Genomic DNA, 18,893 nt, shown 5'->3' on the forward strand with positions numbered 1-18,893 from the left:
AGGGAAGCCCAACGGATGGACCTGGAGAACAAGCAGAGGTGATGAACCGCAAAATCACCTACCCCAGTTCACAGTACCGTCCGGGGTCAGCCCTAGGGAAACCCTTCCAGCAGCCTCGGACTCCGAGCGCCCAAGTTTGCACGCTTCCACGCATTCTATTGATTCGCACTTGCGTCCTTCAACAGGTAGCGCCAATTACAGCCCCCCACACGCAGGCCCCCCCCAGCATACTGGCCAATCTCGCCGTCAATCAAATAACTTCACCTACCTTTCTAAATTCTCCCCTCCCCCTTTCATTGGCTTTTCCGCCGGCCTATCCCCAAATTTCTTCCGCGCCTCGCGACCGCGGAACTCGGCCCTGCGGAGCCCAGGATTGGAGCCGAGGCTGCTCCCGCCCTTTGACGTCCCCGGAGCTCTCCGCCCCGTTCGCCGGCGCCCCGCGTCCCGGAGTGGAGGGGGCGGGGCGAACGAGGGGGCGTTCCGGGGGGCGGGGCTTGCGGCCCACGGCGGGAGGGCGGAGCCTTCTGGGAGCCTGCCTGCTCGGTTAGGACCTCGGAGAGCGCCGGGCGCCGCGACCAGAGGGACTGGAGAAGCGGCCGCGGTCGGGCGGGATTGACGCCTGAGAGCCCGCCTCCCTCCGCGCCTTCGGCTTCTCGGGCTGGCTGGCAGCTAGCGGCGGCCGAGGAAGGTGCCTAAGTCGGGAGTCCGATAGCCATCCCTCTGGGACGCCGCCGCCGCCGTCCAGCCGCGGCTCCCTCACACCTGTGTGTGTGTGTGTGTGTGCTTGAGCGTGAGCGCCCGCGCGCGAATGTCTGTGAGAGGCTTGCGTGTGCTCCGGCGGGGCGCGCGAACGTCCGTGTGAGGGAGGGGGTTAGCGCGAGCTCCGCGCCTGGGCGCTCGGCCCGGGGAGACCCCGCGGGAGCCGCGGCTGAGGCGGGACTCGGGCCGCGGCCGGGGCCGCCGCCGCCGCCGCCGCCGCCTCACGTCCCCCCTCGAGCCGCCGCGGTGCTGCGGGGAGAGCGCACGGGCGGGCGAACGCGGCGGCTGCGGCGGGCCGAGCGGGGTGGGGGGGTGAGGGGTGAGGGGAGCGGGGAGGGGGGAGAGGCTGGGAGGGAAGGGGGACGGGGGGCGGGCGGGGGGGAGAAGCGGAGGCAGCCGGCGCCGCCGTTCGCCCCTCCCGTCGGCTGTGGCTGTGGGTCACCCGCAGATGTTTTGGGGTCCGGCTTTTTTTTTCGGGGGGGGGAGATTGGGGAATAGAAAAAGGCCTCCCCCTCATGACCTACTGAGGAAAAGGGAGCGTGGGAGATGACGGGGGAGAGCCCAGAAGGTGGTAGTAAATACCCGCTCTCCCACCGCGCGACCTCGACATCGCTTATCTGAAAATATTCTGAGCTGAACCCTTTAGAAGGAAGGCTCGCCCTGAAGAGAAGACAGAGTCTTGGTCTTTTGGACTCCGGCTCGATTGTATAATAATAATGATGATATAATGCTAATGACGATGATGACACTGCCTTTTATTTTTACCCCAGTGCTGATAAAGCGTAGCTACAGCTGGGGAGAAAGCCCTTGAAAATGGGGTGTATGAGGAGGAGATACTGTTGCTTTTAGAGTCATTATTTTACTATCTTTTTTTTTTTTTTTTGAAGGGTGTTCTTTTTTGGAATTAAAATTTGACACGATAAAGTCTGACTCCCTCTTTTTCTTTTAGTCACTTAGAGCCAAGGCTCTTAAAATGGGGACTGGCTACTGCCTTGACTGATGAAAGCTGAACACTTTCACGCAGGTGTAAGTCCGTGTGTTAAGTCACCCTCCCCCCCCCCTTTTTTTTTTTTTTGCATTTCTCAACAGTTTTTAAAATGAAGAAGTTTAATTTCCGAAAAGTTTTGGATGGCTTAACTGCCTCCTCCCCTGGCAGTGGTAGCAGCAGTGGCGGTAACAGTGGTGGTGGGGCTGGAAGTGGTTCCGTACATCCTGGAGGGACTGCAGGGCTTCTTAAAGAGGAGATTCAGGAAACCCTGACTTCAGAGTATTTCCAGATATGCAAGGTAAGTTTTGAATTGGCTTAAAGCTTGCCTTTCTTTTCCTTTCTTTCTTTCTTTCTTTCTTTCTTTCTTTCTTTCTTTCTTTCTTTCTTTCTTTCTTTCTTGTGAGGAAAGAAGAATTAAAAAAACAAAAACAAAACAAAACAAAAAACAACAAGGCTGACACTAGGGACTGGAAATTGTTGAGATGCCAGCATTAGAGAACTCTATAGATAGACGTTTGAATTAATAAAGATATTCTAAGCATTGACTTCAGCATCAATTTAGAAAGCTATGTTAGTTTGAAGTGGATATAAGCCAACATAAGAAGTAGAATTTGCAAGACAATGGTAAGGCCTAAATTGTGGACATTTTTAATGTAATATTTATGTAGAAGTAGTAAACTGACAGAAAAAAATCATTCTAGTTGATTCTTTGTTGACATTCAGAGAAACTATTATTTTATTTCACTGTGCAGTATAAGATAATTATGGCTATTAAGATGTTGCTAGAAGTAAGTAGATAATAGCTAAATAAATATATCCATTTTAAAAGATCTAATGGTATGGTTTTATATTTGTTGTTTAAAATTCTGTGGAAAAACATCCCCAGATTCTTAGATTCTTAATAAACAACTTGCCATGGACTTAATATTTGTAAAAACTTAAAATGTAGCCTGTGTTCTGGTTTAGTGAGGAAACATTTTAGGTAATTATGCTTAAATGTTCAACTTCTAATGAATAAGCAAAAGAAAGAGTTTCTGATGGGGAGACACGAGAATTTACAAAACAAACATTTTGCTACTAGACAGTTATATTTTCTGACATAGTTTATAATTTTTATTATTCCTTTTTGGAGGGGGGTTTCTAGGAATGTGTTTTTGACCTGCCATTGTACAATTAAAAAAGCTACTAAGTCTTTCATATGATACAGATGAATATAGCTTTAAAATATTTGAATACATAAGAACAAATCATGAATTTTTGAAATCACAGAAATTATTAAATTTTTTGGTACTTCAAAATAATTTTTTTGAAATTATTAAAATTATTTTTGTAGTAAATAACATATAATGAGATAGGTTTCAATTATTGTCTTAGTCTCCATTTTCAGTAAGGTCATTATAGAAACATTTAATCTGTAGTTATTAAAGTATTATATATTAGTTTACATAAAAGTGAGTTTATTCAGAATTAGGTCAGATTATTGCCAGATAGATGTAGTTCTACCCTGTGAGGTTTGTATGCATAAAATTTTGTATACAAAGTTGTATATAATTTCATTCTCAATTTGAAATAATATATACTTTGTCAGATTAGGGCTTAAAATCGGTCACGAGACAAATATATAAAAGGGTCCTAGCAGTCATATTTGAACTGCTAATCAGTTGAATAATGCCCTGATTATCTAATCTTTGGCATATTGCTGTTTCCACCCCAGATTCTGAAAAGATTTCCAAATTCTTTTAGTTCATGAATGTGAGGCAGGAGAATTTTGGTAAAGATAAAATTGACATACAAAAGATAGACCACTGTAACAGAGTTGCATTGGACTGTTGAGGTTTTGAACCTGGTAGAGGAGGTTTTAAATTAAAAACTTCAGGGAAAATGGATGAATGCAAGAGAGGAAAATAGGATATATAGTTATTTTCCTATTTATTCAGATAGGAAATAGACATGAAAAGTGGCATAAGTTAAATATGTATTACTTCAAAAACATATGGCATGGTAGGAACACTGGCCTAGGAATCACATTATATTTTATTTAAAGCTCTGTCACTTGCCAGACATGTGTCTTGGGCAAGCCATTTATCTGCCTTGAACCTTGATTTTTCCCATATAGTATGATAAGTATTTCTGCTCTTCTGACTTAAGAAGGTTATTGGGAAGATCAAATAAGGCACTTAAATGAAGGCAATGTGTAAAATTGGGAAAGACAATAAGATGTGTATTTTTATATCGTTCTTATAGTTTTAAAATTACCTTGTTGAGATGATTATAAGCAGTGGGCTATAGTAATATAGGTAACAAAATTATACTTTCAGAGTAATTAGAAAGATAGTTATATAAGTGGGACACTAATAGTATTGAAATGATACTAAATGGGGAAAGTACTAAATTATTTTTGGATAGCAATACAGTTAATTTTAAAAAGTGATTTTATGATTGTACTTTAGGTTACCTGGACTATAACCTAAAGAATAAAATATATGAAAATGGATTAAGGAAGTTTCAAAGTTAGAACTGTTACTAAAATGGGGACTTCATTTGGACTCACTGATTAAATGTGCAAAGAACATTCTATTCTGAGTACTAAGCAGTTGGCACCTTTTGGGTACTTGTACCTTTTCCACATGGCCAAAATTAAAGTACAAATCTGAAATCCGCTCTTTTGAAAAACATCCTGCTCTCTATTTTCTGATCAGTCATCAAATCCTATCTATTCCCCCTTAGTATTTCTGAAATCTGTTCCCTTTTCGCCATTTCCAGTACCTGTTCATTCTATCGTATTTTCTTGGCCAGTCTCTTGAAATCACTTCCTCCCTCATCTTCTTACCTCTTGTTTTACCCTATTCCAAGTGATTTTGTTATATGAATGGTTATTTCTGAACTCTAATGTTCATTATATCATTTCCCTGCAAAAAATTCTGGGTTGGTTTCCCTAGTGCAGTGACGCTCTACAAACAAAAGTCTAATGTGAAACCCTGTAAATAACATCTATTAAAACAGATAAATATACTTTATTGGCACACATTTAAAGAATAAATTACGTAGCTATTCAATAAAAATCTTTTTTTTTAATATTTGTTTTTTGTTGTATAATATCAGCTCTGGCAGGTAGTAGGACTTTTGCTCGCCTTAAGGTAAAGATATAAAGCTACAACCTTTATAATCAGTGACAAATGTAAAAGAAGTTCAAAAACACAGAAATGATAGAAGAAACTTTGGTTCAAGATTAGCAAAAACAATATGTTGGTTTACTGCAATCTCCGTTCAGTATGTATACATTTGAATGTCTATTTGTTCAGATATTTGTGAAATACATGAAATGCCTTTTCTGAACTTGAATTCTATGAAACACAGTTTGAAATGATTGCCCTTACAATAAATGTCAAACTGCTTAACTTGCTCTCTATATAGTTCCCTTTAGGTAGGGTTCCTGTTTACCTTTCCATCCTCATTTCTTTGATTTCCTAAACATTACATTACCTGACAGCACTGTATTTTCATATATCAGTGCCTTTTCTTAATCTCTTGCTTCTGACTACAATATCCTTTCCAGGTTTAATAAAATTGGAGAGTTCCCAATTATTTTTTTTTTAAAAGACTTATTTATTTTAGAGAGAGAGAGCTAGAGAGCATGCACAAGCATGAGGAGAGGGAGATGGAGAGGGAGGAGAGAAACCTCAAGCAGATTCCCTGCTGAACAAAGCCCAAGGAGGGTTTCGATCCCAGGACCCTGAGATCATGACCTGAGCTGAAATTATGAGTTGGATGCTTAACAGACTGAGCAACTCAGATGCCTGCCCCAGTTACTTTTTATTTCATAGTTAAAATACCACCTCCATGAAACCAGCTCTGACCACTGCTTTCCTTTTTTACTACTCAAAGCAGAGTTAGTTTTTTGTGTTTGTTTGTTGTTGTTTGCTTTTTCTGTTTTCCTGTAGCACCTGGCGTATTCCTATAGAGTTAATTTAGCACCTTATTGTGATTAGAAATTTTATTTTTTCTGTCACTATTATATTGTCAACTCTTTGAGAGTTGTTTGTTTGTTTGTTTGTTGTTGCTGTTGTTGTTTTTTGCTTTTTCTGTTTACCTGTAGCACCTGGCATATTCCTATAGAGTTAATTTAGCACCTTATTGTGATTAGAAATTTTATTTTTTCTGTCACTATTATATTGTCAACTCTTTGAGAGGTAAATATATTTGTATCCATATAATTGCTAGGCTGCTCATTACCTAGCAGACCAGTAGTTCTCAACTCTGTGTGAAAGAGAGATTTCTAGTTTCACCCATCTTAGAGAATCAGTCCCTAGGGATTGGGCCTACGCACTTGGATTTTTTGAAAAGGCCCCACAGAAGATTTTGATACACAGTCAGTACTGAAAACAATTATATACTTTATGAATGAACATGGTTGGTTGATTAATTGAAATGAGATTAAAGCAGAAAGTTATTAATAATGATAAATGTCTTAAACATTTTATTTAAATTGAAAACATGTAAATATACATTAATTTACAAATCACTTGATAAATGAACAAGATTTTTTTGTTGAACATTGATTCTCTAATTGGAGTTCTGTGTGAACTTTTCTTCCACAAATATCCCAAATTCATTATGTATAATTTTTTATTTTAATTTATTTAAAGTAGAGTAAGAACTTATATGCCTTGAAGCAGAATGTGAGGTCCTTCTAGATGATTCTTACAATATTCTTACAATAAAGTAAGCTGGAGAAAAGAAAATATTATTAAGAAAATTATAAGAAGAAATACATTTATGGTACTATATTTATTTAAAAAATTCCAAGCATCAGTGGACCCATGAGATTAATTACCATGTTGTTCAAGCACCAGCTATATATTTCACATATATTTAAAAAGTATAGATGAGTGTATATATACATGAATGTGTATATGTATATATAAAAACTAGATATATATCTAGATTTATGAATATATTGTATATATATGTATATACACATATATATGCCTATAGTTAACTCACCTACACTTAATTAGGCTGGAAGTAGGAGAGTATGAGTATGCTAGCTAGAGTTTCTAGTAGTAAGTATTCAGGGAATCATTAATATCAATCTATGTTTTGCAAAGAGAATGGGAAGTTTTTGTTAATCTAGCAGGTTGGTTAAAGTTAGAGAACTTCATCTGTAAGATCTCCCATTTGACCTTCATAATAGTTTTATAAGTAAGGCAAAGAAGTCTAAATATTTGTATTTTACTGGAGAGACATCTGAGGCCAGAGAATTGAAGTGGTATCCTTAGGTCTCCAAGTTGGTAGGAGGCATAGCTAAGTTTAAATCTCTGTTCTTCCATTATTAAATCCAGCATTTTTTCTGCTTTATCGTTCTTATTAAAAAAATCAACATGATCAATTGCTTAGGCATAGCTAAGTTTAAAGCTCTGTTCTTCCATTATTAAATCCAGCATTTTTTCTGCCTTATCATTCTTATTAAAAAAATCAACATGATCAATTGTTTTATCATTCTTATTAAAAAAATCAACATGATCAATTGCTTAGGAAACATAGAGACTTTGAGAAGATAGACTTTTCTGTTGGCTCCCTTTCAAAATACATCCTAAATCTGACCACATCTCTTCATTTCCATGACATCTTTTGCCTGGACTACTATTCTATAGCTTTCTAGGTGTTTTATGTTTTCACTCAGTCCTCACTACACAGTATCCTCGCATAATAAGCAGCAGAATCCTTTTAAATTTTGAATCGTATTATGGGCTTCCTGCTCAGAACTCTTCAATGGCTTTTATTTCTCTTAAAAATAAAAACAAAATTCCTCTTAATGTCTTATAAAGATCTAAATGATCTGGTCCTGATAAGACATCATTTTCAACTGTACTTCCTGGTACTTAAACTGCACCAGGTACATTGGCTTTCTTACCATTTCTCAGACATGATTTCTGCTTCAAGGCTTTTGCATTTGCTGTTTCCTTTACCTGGGACACTCTCCTCCCTAATAATTATATTACATATTCCTTTTTACATTATTCAATTCTTAGTTCAATTGTTAACTTCTTAAGAGAGAAGAAGAGAGATCTTTTTTTAAAATTTATTTTTTATTGGTGTTCAATTTGCCAACATATAGAATAATATCCAGTGCTCATCCCATCAAGTGCCCCCCTCAGTGCCCATCACCCAGTCACCCCACCCCCCGCTCACCTCCCTTTCTACCACCCCTTGTTCATTTCCCAGAGTTAGGAGTCTCTCATGTTCTGTCTCCCTCCTTAGAGAGATCTTCATTGATTGCTGCTCACTTGCTCTCTTTCTGCCCTTATCCTGATTACTTATTCTTGATAACACAACTATCTGCTATTACATTATATATTTGCTTGTTGTTTACTTCTATCATAATTTAACTCACGAAGGTGGGGCCTTCTTATGTTCACTACTACCTTACCAATTCATAGAACAGTGCCTGCCATATAGAAGACAGTTAATTATTTGTTAAATGAATAGATGAATAAATGAGAGCAAGGAAACTGATAGAATGTAACTAGAGGGATGCCTGGGTTGCTCAGTCAGTTAAGCATTCAACTCTTGATCTCATCTAAAGTCTTGATCCTCAGGGTCTTGAGTTTAAGCTCTATGCTGGGCATGGAGCCTACTTTTAAAAGAAAAAAAAAGAGCAAATTAGATATTATTTTGAACAGCCTCTTGGAAAAGGCTCTTATGAAGTAAATGTCATGGAAACCATTCAGTGAGTGACACCACTTTAGGAATATGGGTGTAATTTTCAATAAGATATGAAAAAGAAGATTGTAGAGATACTCAATTAAGTTTCAGTTTTTATTGAGGAAGGTATAAGGGATATTTTTGTTTCTAAATGATCTTTTTAGGGGAACAATTCAGAAGTACTAGATTGACAGTGACAAATACATGGAATGCTCTAGACCTAATTAATGAAATAGACAAAAATAAATATATTACAAGAACCAGGTGGAATAATTCCTAAAGTTTTGAGTAAACTCTTAAATTAGCCAACTTCCTATTCATTATATTTGTAAGTTGTTTTTATAAATGGTGTTAGTGTCAGAGATAACATGTAGATAACCGGTGTAACTTCTGTAAGGAAATGGATTTGTAACATGATCCTCATACCAGATATAACATTAGATCTTCTCAGATCAATGGCTATAAAATCAGGAACATAGGTGTGGAGGGCACCTGGATAGCTCAGTTCATTAAACGTCTAATCCTTGATCTGAGCTAAGGGTACTGGGATTGAGCGAATGTCAGGCTCCCTGCTCAATGGGGAGTCTGCTTGAGAATTCTCTCACCCTTTTCCCCTCCCCCTGCTTGTGTTCTCTCTCTCTCTCTGTAAAATAAATTAAATCTAGAAAGAAAAAGAAAGAAAGAAAGAAAGGAAAGAAAGAAAGAAAGAAAAAGAAAAAGAAAGAAAGAAAGAAAGAAAGAAAGAAAGAAAGAAAGAAAGAAAGAAAGAAAAGAAAGAAAGAAAGAGGACTATAGAGAATTAGGCTTTCCAGGACCCTGGAAAGCTCAAGAAGGACAAATGCCTAGGTATTCCTATTATTATCATCAGTCTTTAGGTTTTCCATTGTCTCCACATTCTTCTAATTTAACACCATTTTATTTGGGAAGGTTTTGTAACTGAGTTTGGCACAAGACCATGATCACAGGTCTACATATCTGCAATTTTCATTCATTAAAATATTCCCTGAGATGTGTGAATTTCTCTCATTCTACACTATAACTGGTAGAACAAAAGATAGTGCTGTTGACACTGCAGGATAACTTATAATGGGTAAAGCATCTGACAATGACTTCATGCTTCTGTCACCAAAATGGACAGTTGAGGGTAGGCATTTTTAAGACTAGGAATGGAGGCAAACCAGAAGACTTAAGCAACCTTGTTAGGGTTGCGATGTTAACAAATTTAAGTATCAAAGGAATTAAAACTATTATTATTTTTTTAGAATCCGAAACAAAAGCTAGATTATTCAGTTACTTTGTTTATCTTTATCTCTACTTTGTTTATCCTAAGAGCATAAGGGTGCAGGGACTGGCTCATGTAAGGGATTATAGACTTGTAGGAAGTATGTTTATAAATTTTTTTTATTTAAAGATTTTATTCATTTATTCACGAGAGACAGAGAGAGAGAGAGGTAGATACAAGCAGAGGGAGAACAAGGGTCCCTGTAGGAGCCCGATGAAGGACTGGGATCTCCAGGATCATGCCCTAGGCTCAAGGCAGGCGCTTAGTTGCTGAGCCACCCAGGCATCTCTGTTTATAAATTTTTATTTATTTTTTTATTTTATTTTTTTTTTTAAATTTTTATTTATTTATGATAGTCACACACAGATAGAGAGAGAGGCAGAGACACAGGCAGAGGGAGAAGCAGGCTCCATGCACCGGGAGCCCGACGTGGGACTCGATCCCGGGTCTCCAGGATCGCGCCCTGGGCCAAAGGCAGGCGCCAAACCGCTGCGCCACCCAGGGATCCCCTGTTTATAAATTTTTAAATTTACTGTAGAGAACAGTCACATTTTCTTACAAAAAGTTCTTTGGTACTAATATATTATCAGTAAATTGGATTATTGGTCTCAGTATGGTAGTTCTTATCTTAAAAACAAATAGTATTCATACTCCGTTTTGAAAAAAATGGTAAGAACTTACAGCTCTCTCTTGTTCCTTTTCCTCTAAGATCAGGAACAAGAGAAAGATGTCTGTTCTCACCACTTTTATTCAACATAATACTGGAACAGTCAGATGAGAAAAAGAAATAAAAGGCATACAAAGGCATTCAATTTCAGATGATGTTGTACTATATATTATATATAGAATATTTGAAAGAGTCCATCAAAAACTACTAGAACTGATAATACAGTAAAGTTGCAGGATACAAAGTTAATAACAGAACTCTGTTGTGTTTCTATACACTAATAATGAAGTAGCAGAAAGAAAAATTAAGAAAACAATCCAATTTACAATTACACTAAATAATAAAATATGTAGGAATAAACTTAAGTAATGAAGTGAAAGACCTGTACTCCAAAAAGTATAAAACACTGATCAAAGAAAATGAAGATGGGATAAGCAAATTGAAAGATATTCCATGTGAGCATGGAATAGATTGATAGAACTGATAATTGTTAAAATGTTCATACTACACAAAGCAATATGCAGAGCATTAGATTAGCAATACCTATCAAAATACCAACAGCATTTCCCACAGAACTAGAACAAATAATACTAAAATCTATATGGAATCACAAAAGACCTTGAATAGAGAAACCTATCTCGAGAAAGAAAAAACAAACTGAAGGTATCATAATTCCACTTTCAAGATACACTACAAAACTCCAGTAATCAAGACAGTGTGATACTGACACAAAAATAGACACATAGATAAACAGAATAGAAATTGCAGAAATAAATGCATAATTATATGGTCAATTAATCTGTGACAGAGTAGGCAAGAACATAAAATAAGGAAAGACAGTCTCTTCAAGAAATGTTGCTGGGAAAACTGGGCAGCTACATGCAAAAGAATAAAACCTGGCATGCAGGTTCCTCAAAAAAATTAAAAATAGAACTACCATATGGATAGTGATTTCATTGCTGGATATTTATGCGAAGAAAACAACACTAACTCAAAAAGATGTATGCGCCCCGATGTTTATTGCAGCATTATTTATAATAGCCAAATAGGCAACCCAAATGGCCATTGATAGATGAATGAATAAAGATGTGATGTATATATAGTAGAATATTACTCACCCGTATAAAAGAATGAGATCTTGCCATTTGCAACAACATGGATGGACTTAGAGGGTATTAATGCTAAGTAAGTAAGTCAGACAGAGATAGATACCATATGATTTTCTCTTATGTATGGAATTTAAGAAACAAAGCTAGATAAAAGACAAAAGAAAAGCAGACTCTAAAGTAGAGCAAACTGGTCGTTGCTAGAGGGGATGGGTGAAATAGAGGGGATTAAGAATACATTTACTATAATGAGCACTGAATGATAGGATGGAACTGTTGAATCATATTGTGCACCCAAAACCAATATAACACTGTTAATTATACTTCAACTAAAAATATACATATTAAAAATTAGCACTATCATACTTTATGTATGTCCCAATATAGAACTATCTTAAAAACTTAACATAATTTCCAAGTTTGTTTATACGTAGGATTATTACTAGTGATTAAAATGAATTCTTATATCTTGAAGTTTAGTGCATTTCTGTAGACTTCCTTCTGCCTTCACTTGAAGATTTGCCTGCAAAAAATCATAGGGTTAAGTTGCAGTTTACTTTTAATGATAGAATGATTGTATTGCTTTCTAATATCATATTTCTATATACCATTTACATGTTAGCTTAATAGCAATAACTTTGTATTCATTAAAGGTTTGAAGTAGAAGCCCTATTTTAAGCTTTATTTTTTTTAATAATAAATTTATTTTTTATTGGTGTTCAATTTGCCAACATACAGAATAACACCCAGTGCTCATCCTGTCAGGTGCCCACCTCAGTGCCCGCCACCCAATCACCCCCACCCCCCGCCCTCCTCCCCTTCCACCACCCCTAGTTCATTTCCCAAAGTTAGGAGTCTCTCATGTTCTGTCTCCCTTTTGTTTTAAGCTTTAAATTGAGTTTTTTTCCTATTAGAGGAAACTGAGTTTTTTGTTCCTACTTAATTGTCAAAATAATGATCTTTATAAAATATTTTGGTTATAGCTGCAGTGCTCTTTTTTTTTAATTTATTTTATTTTATTTTTTATTTTTTATTTTTTTAGTGCTCTTTTTTTAAATTAAAAAATTTAAAGCATCTTTTTAATATTTGAAAGGCTAATCCCTTAATGTGTGTAATACAGTGGGGAATCATGCCTAACTTTCTAAGTAATGCTAAAATTCATCGATTAGGACTTAGAAAATCAGTGATTAAATTTTAGAAAGCCAAAATTAGAAACCATATTAAAAGGATTTAGAGAAAGTAGTTATAAAGAATAGACTACAAGACCTCAGAAAGTACATAATAGGCCCACTGTGATACTTGTGTAGAGGCTTGATTAAATGACTGCAATAATACTATTTGGTTGATTTATCAGTAAAATCACTTAAGATATTTTCTGGACTTATATAAGATATTAGAAAGGAGAGTATGATTTTAGTTCCATTGGAGGCCTAAAATTACCAGTTGTTATTAATGGTATATGGAATTATTTTGCATGTAATGATATAATTATTATGATATGTAATGATATATGATATAATCAATGAATGTAATGATATAATGATATAATCAGTATAATGAATATGAAAATGTATATAATATATCATGTTTTAACTTGAGATGGGTGCCTTATAATTGGTTTATATATATATCTGATAAACATCTTTTGGATTGAAAATAGCATAAAAACATCATCATAGTATATGACATTTCATTATAAATAAAATTGATCATTTTGTAATGGTGGTTTTAAATGTAGATTTGATGCCTGGATCCGAAAGGTAAGGATTGGTAACTAGAGAAAACTGATAGTTTTAAAAAGATTTTTTTCTTTGCTAATCATCTGTAAATTTCAGTGACATTAAAAACTAGTACTTTACCTAAATATACACAACAAAATTAGACTGTCAAGAAAATTAATTGGATTGGTTAATGTTCAGTCTAATTTATTCATTATAAATTGACTAAATATCTTTCTATAAATCTGCAAACCAAAAAAGTTTGAAAATCATTAGTAGTACAATCAATTGAGAAATTAGAGTGAGTCTGAGGGAAATGCTTACAGTTTGTAAACATCTGAGTAAATGAGAAATGTAAACCTAACAAGGGAAAAATAGAAGTAAGCAGAATACTAAGAGGAGAACTCAAAAGTAGAGGTAAATAATCTGATGCTTTCTTCAGAAAGAATATTAAGAAAGAAACTCAGGAATGTCTCAGCATTGCAGAGAGGTCAAGGATAGTGAAAACAAAGCTGACAAATTAAAAACAAACCAGAACTGAGAGAACCCATTTAGATCAGGAGGAAGTTAAGGTAAAACTATTTTCAGTAAGATGATGAATAAAATTAAGGGCACACTATAATGGAGGATAGAGTTGATACAATTAATACTTTTAAGAGATGTGTTGGGATGTCTGGGTGGCTCAGTCAGTTAAGCATCTGCTTTTGGCTCAGGTCATGATCTCAGGATCCTGTAAGTCGGGGTCCCTGATCAGTGAGTGCCTGCTTCTCCCTCTACTTGTGCTCTACATCACCACACCACTGCCCCTGCTCATGAGCACCCTCTCTCTCTCTCTCTCAAATAAATAAATATAATCTTTAAAAAAAAGAATAGATGTATAAAGGGGTGCCTGGCTGGTTCAGTCAGTAGAGAATATGACTCAATTTTGGGGTTGAAAATTCAAGCCCCAGGTTGGGAGTAGAGATTACTTAAAAATAAAATCTGAAAAAAAAAGGTACATTTAAAAAAGCGAATAGATGTATAAGAAGAATACAAATTTATTAGCTTACAGTTCTGGAGGTCAGAAGTCTGAAATGGGTGTCATTGGGGTAAAATGAAGGTGTTGTTAGGGCTCTAAGAGAGTGTTTTCTCTAAAGAATTGCTTATAATTCCTTCTATGTTCTTCTCATCACTGGCCATTTGAATTTTTCTCACACTGCATCACTGTGACACTAACTTTCCTGCTTCCCTCTTCCATATTTAGAGACCTTTACGATCATATTGGGCCCACTGGGATAATCCAGATTAATCTCCCCATTTCAAGGTCTACTGATTAGCAATCTTCATTTCATCTGCAACCTTGATTCTCCTTTGCCATAAAACTTAACATATTCACAGCTTCTTTAGGGGGTCATTATTCTGCCTTTTACAAAGATGTTCATTACTTTCACCTATCTGTTGTTTTTTGAGTTACCTTATTGAAAATAAACAGGAAATACCATAATAAACTCTTAGTTTCAATAATTATCAACTTTGCAAATCTTGATCTGTTTTATTGTTTTAATGCAAATGTCAGACATTATGCCATTTCATCTGTAAAAACTTCTGAGATAACATCCTCCCGTTCTCCTTTTCAAAAATATAAACTGTCTCCCCTTCTCCTCTTAAAAAATCTCTGGTACGATTATCACATCTAAAAACATTAACAGAGTTTCTTTATACACTCTAATATGCATTTAATGTTTAAATTTCCTCAATTGTTCCATATTTTGTAATTGATTTGTTTCGATGGGAAACCAAACAAGGTTCACACTGCATTTTCATCTGGCTTGAAGTTGTCTTTAACTCAATTTGTGTAAAGTTGCAGAGTTTTGTTTTGTGTATCTTATGCTTTTGTGTGTGTTGTTGAAAACAAAACTCTTTGCCTATTGCCTTTTTAAACTGTTAGATTATATGTGAGGAATAGATTTCAGACTTAAAATTTATCTTCTAGAGATGGTCACATCTTTTAAGAAATTGGAAAAAGTATTTTTAAGTAAGTCTAAGCTACTCCTCCTACTTCATGATGTAGGGTAAATTTCCCTTAGATTATTGGAAAAGAGGAAAATATAAGAGACATAAAAGACATAGAATATGTGAAAATAAGACTGGAGTTGATTCTTTAGGTTGCATCCGATGGTATTAATTTTTATCTATGACATAAGTTATTGGAGGGATTAGGATGGGAGCCAGTTTCACATATCTCTTGTTTTAAGAATATTTTAAAAATAGATGAAAAAGTAAAACATTTATTTGACAAAGACTCACTCTATAGTACTTAGAATTATATAGCAAGAAGCTGAGGAGAGCCTGGGTGGCTCAGTTGGTTAAATGTTTCACTCTTGGTTTTGGCTCAGGTCATGATCTCCAGGTCCTGAGATAAAGCCCTGCATGGGGCTCTGCACTCAGCAGTGACTCTGCTTGAGATGCTTTCTCTTCCTCTCCCCTGTCCGTCTTGTCCCTCTCCTCACTCGTGCTCTCTTTTTTTCTCTCTTTCTAAAATAAATAAATATAACTAAATGAAATCTTTTTTAAAAAGCTGAAAGTGGATTAGTCAACTCTTTTTTTTTCCCTCTCTTAAGAGAAGTTATTGGAGAAGAGAGAGTTTTCTCTCTTCTAAGTTATAGGATATCTAAGACTCAGGTTAATAGGCTAACTATACTTGTAGAACTAGATTGGAGGGCAGTAAGGAAAGGATCAAAATACTTATGAGGAACATACTTTGATTTATTGAGAGTTCCATTTTTAAATAATCTGTATATTATTTTTATTGATTATTTATATAATTCAGAAGTTTCATTACTCTAATTCCCTTCCATCCTTAGATAGTTATTATTGGAACTTTCTTTGCTTTTTTCAGTTCTATCTTAACCAAAATTTCTTTGCTATTTGAGGTAATATTCAATACTCTTGTGTTTTGACAGTTACTCAGCATAGGTATTAGGTGAATTCATTTACTTTTGTGTATTACTTACTATGTACTTATTTATTGAAGGCCTATTTTATATATAACTCTATACTAGGCACTTTGTAACTGGGCCATCTTTTTTTTTTAATCTGTGAGGCCAGCCCACACTAAATGAACCACTTATATTTTTATGCAATTAATGATTTGCAACATGTGTATTTAATTCATTTTTTGTAGCTTTTATGAAATTTCCTCTTTTAGTCTTCTTTAAATGGCTTAAGTTCTTTTCTCCCTTACCACTTTCCTCCTTTTTACCTTGTATTTCTATTTTTAAAATCATGTTATAGTATATTTGCTATCTTTCTCTTTGTCCTTTGTTTATCTTAATTTCTATTTATAGTCTCTTGGCTAAAAGCTCTTTTATTCTAAAGTGAGAGAATCTGGGAGATATTTATTTTAAGATTTTAAAGATTTTATTTATTTATTCATGAGAGACAGAGAGAGAGAGAGAGAGAGAGAGAGAGAGAGAGAGAGAGAGAGGGGCAGAGACACAGGCGGAGGGAGAAGCAGGCTCCATGCAGAGAGCCCCAAGTGGGACTTGATCCCGGGTCTCCAGGATCACGCGGTGGACTGAAGGTGGCGCTAAACCGCTGAGCCACCCAGGCTGCCCAGATTTTATTTATTTATTTGAGAAAGAGAGTCAGAGCAAGAGAGAGAGCATGAGTGAGGAGGAGGGCAGAGGAAGAAAGATGAGCAGGCTCCCCACCAAACTGACCCTGGGATCATGACCTAAACTGAAGGCACATGTTTAACCAATTGAGCCACCCAGGTGTCCTGGAAGATATTTAAAATGTGTTTCTTTTGCCACAGTTTTATTCTCCTAACAAGTCTAATACTCTTATTGTACTCTTAATATACCAAAATAGCTCTTTATGTCACCATTTCTCTTTTATTACTAATTTTTCCTTGAAAGGATTGAAAAGTGTTTAATCTTGATCTGTTCAGTGTAATCTTCAAAGAATAATCTTCAAATCATGCTTTTTTATTTCCTGATAACTAATCTAATTTTCTGCCTTCATACAAAACAGGATTATACATTCACCATAAACGTAATTTATTTAATTTTAACATTTTCACAGTGTCTGTATATTTCATTCTGAGGAGAGCTATAGGATTAAAAAGCTTGGAGCAAGACTCAAATATTGAGGGGATATAGTGCTAATAGTTGAACACCTAAGATTTGACAGCTGAAAACAAAGTTGGGAAGAACAAGGAAAGAAGAATTTGAGGTATAATTTACACATAATAAAATTCATAGGTTTTATTTTTTATTTATTTTAGTTTTTAAAGATTCCATTTATTGGGGATCCCTGGGTGGTTCAGCGGTTAGCGCCTGCCTTCGGCTCAGGGCGTGATCCTGGAGTCCCGGGATCGAGTCCCACATCGGGCTCTCTGCATGGAGCCTACTTCTCTCTCTGCCTCTGTCTCTGCCTCTCTCTCTCTCTCTGTGTCTCTCATGAATAAATAAATAAAATCTTAAAAAAAAAAGGATTCCATTTATTTATTCATGAGACACACAGAGAAAGGCAGAGACCTAGGCAGAGGGAGAAACAGCCTCCTCACAGGGAGCCTGATGCTGGATTTGATGTGGGACTCTATCCCTGGACCCTGAGATCACACCCTGAGCCAAAGGCAGGTGCTCTACCGCTGAGCCACACAGGAGTCCTAAATTCATAGGTTTTAAATACTCAGTTCAATGAGTTTTGACAGTTATATATAGCTATGTACCATCAGTCAAAATATACAGAATACCTGAAATTTTCTTAAAATTTCTTCTTGGGGGATCCCTGGGTGGCGCAGCGGTTTGGCGCCTGCATTTGGCCCAGGGCGCGATCCTGGAGACCCGGGATCGAATCCCACATCGGCCTCTCGGTGCGTGGAGCCTGCTTCTCCCTCTGCCTGTGTCTCTGCCTCTCTCTCTCTCTCTGTGACTATCATAAATAAATAAATAAAAATTTAAATAAAAAAAAAATTTCTTCTTGCCTCTATCCAGTTACTTTCCCACTCATACCCCTTTCTTGAGGCAACAAATTTCTGGCTTTTATTATAGCTTAGGTTTGCCTGTTCTTGGACTTCATATAAATAGAATCTTACAGTATGTATTTTTGTGTGTGTGTTTGTGTATGTGTGTGTCTTCTTACATGCAACGTAATGTTTTTGAGGTTGTCTGTGTTGTTCAATGTATCAGTACTTTGTCCCTTCTTTATTACTGAAATGTAGTCCATCAAAATATTTTTATTGAAAAATTACATTTCCATTGTAAGTATAGATATGCTCATTACAGAAAATACAGCAGGCTAGAGAGAAAAACATTATCAAATTATCCATATATTGAATACTCATACAGATAATAATTAGTGATTTTTTGGGGTGCATTTTATCTCAGTATTTTTGTATGTTTAGTTCTTGTTATATGGACATAAATGACCATGCAAACAAAAACAGAGGGTATTCATTTAGAGCTTGCTAAAGTAAAGGAGTCAGCCATCATTACTTGCATTTGGAAGAGGCTCAGAGGCAAGTAGCAGAGTGGGGAAAGCTTTTAAGTGGAAAAAAAGAGTAGACTTCAGATATGCTTTAATAGGAAGTTGTTGATATGAGAAACTGGAGGCAGGCTAACTAGAAATGGGGCATTCTATGTGATTGGTTTGGAAATCACATTTGTTGTTCTCTTATTCATAC

General features: G+C 36.3%; 1 protein-coding gene across 6 annotated transcripts in view; it reads left to right on the forward strand.

Annotated features, from left to right (window-relative positions):
• The first annotated feature begins 521 nt into the window (after nt 1-521).
• STXBP5L (syntaxin binding protein 5 like) overlaps nt 522-18,893 on the forward strand; it is a 379,914-nt gene continuing 361,542 nt past the window's right edge. For 5 of the 6 annotated variants that reach the window (XM_038582977.1, XM_038582980.1, XM_038582976.1 and 2 more), the window contains exons 1-2: nt 522-688; nt 1,849-2,045. In XM_038582977.1, the coding sequence (XP_038438905.1) occupies nt 1,857-2,045 (189 nt within the window). In that variant the 5' untranslated portion in view covers nt 522-688; nt 1,849-1,856. The remainder of the gene's footprint in view (nt 689-1,848; nt 2,046-18,893) is intronic. The other variant, XM_038582981.1, reaches the window with a different exon arrangement.

This window comes from Canis lupus, chromosome 33 (assembly GCF_011100685.1).
Source record: "Canis lupus familiaris isolate Mischka breed German Shepherd chromosome 33, alternate assembly UU_Cfam_GSD_1.0, whole genome shotgun sequence".
NCBI lineage: Eukaryota > Metazoa > Chordata > Mammalia > Carnivora > Canidae > Canis > Canis lupus.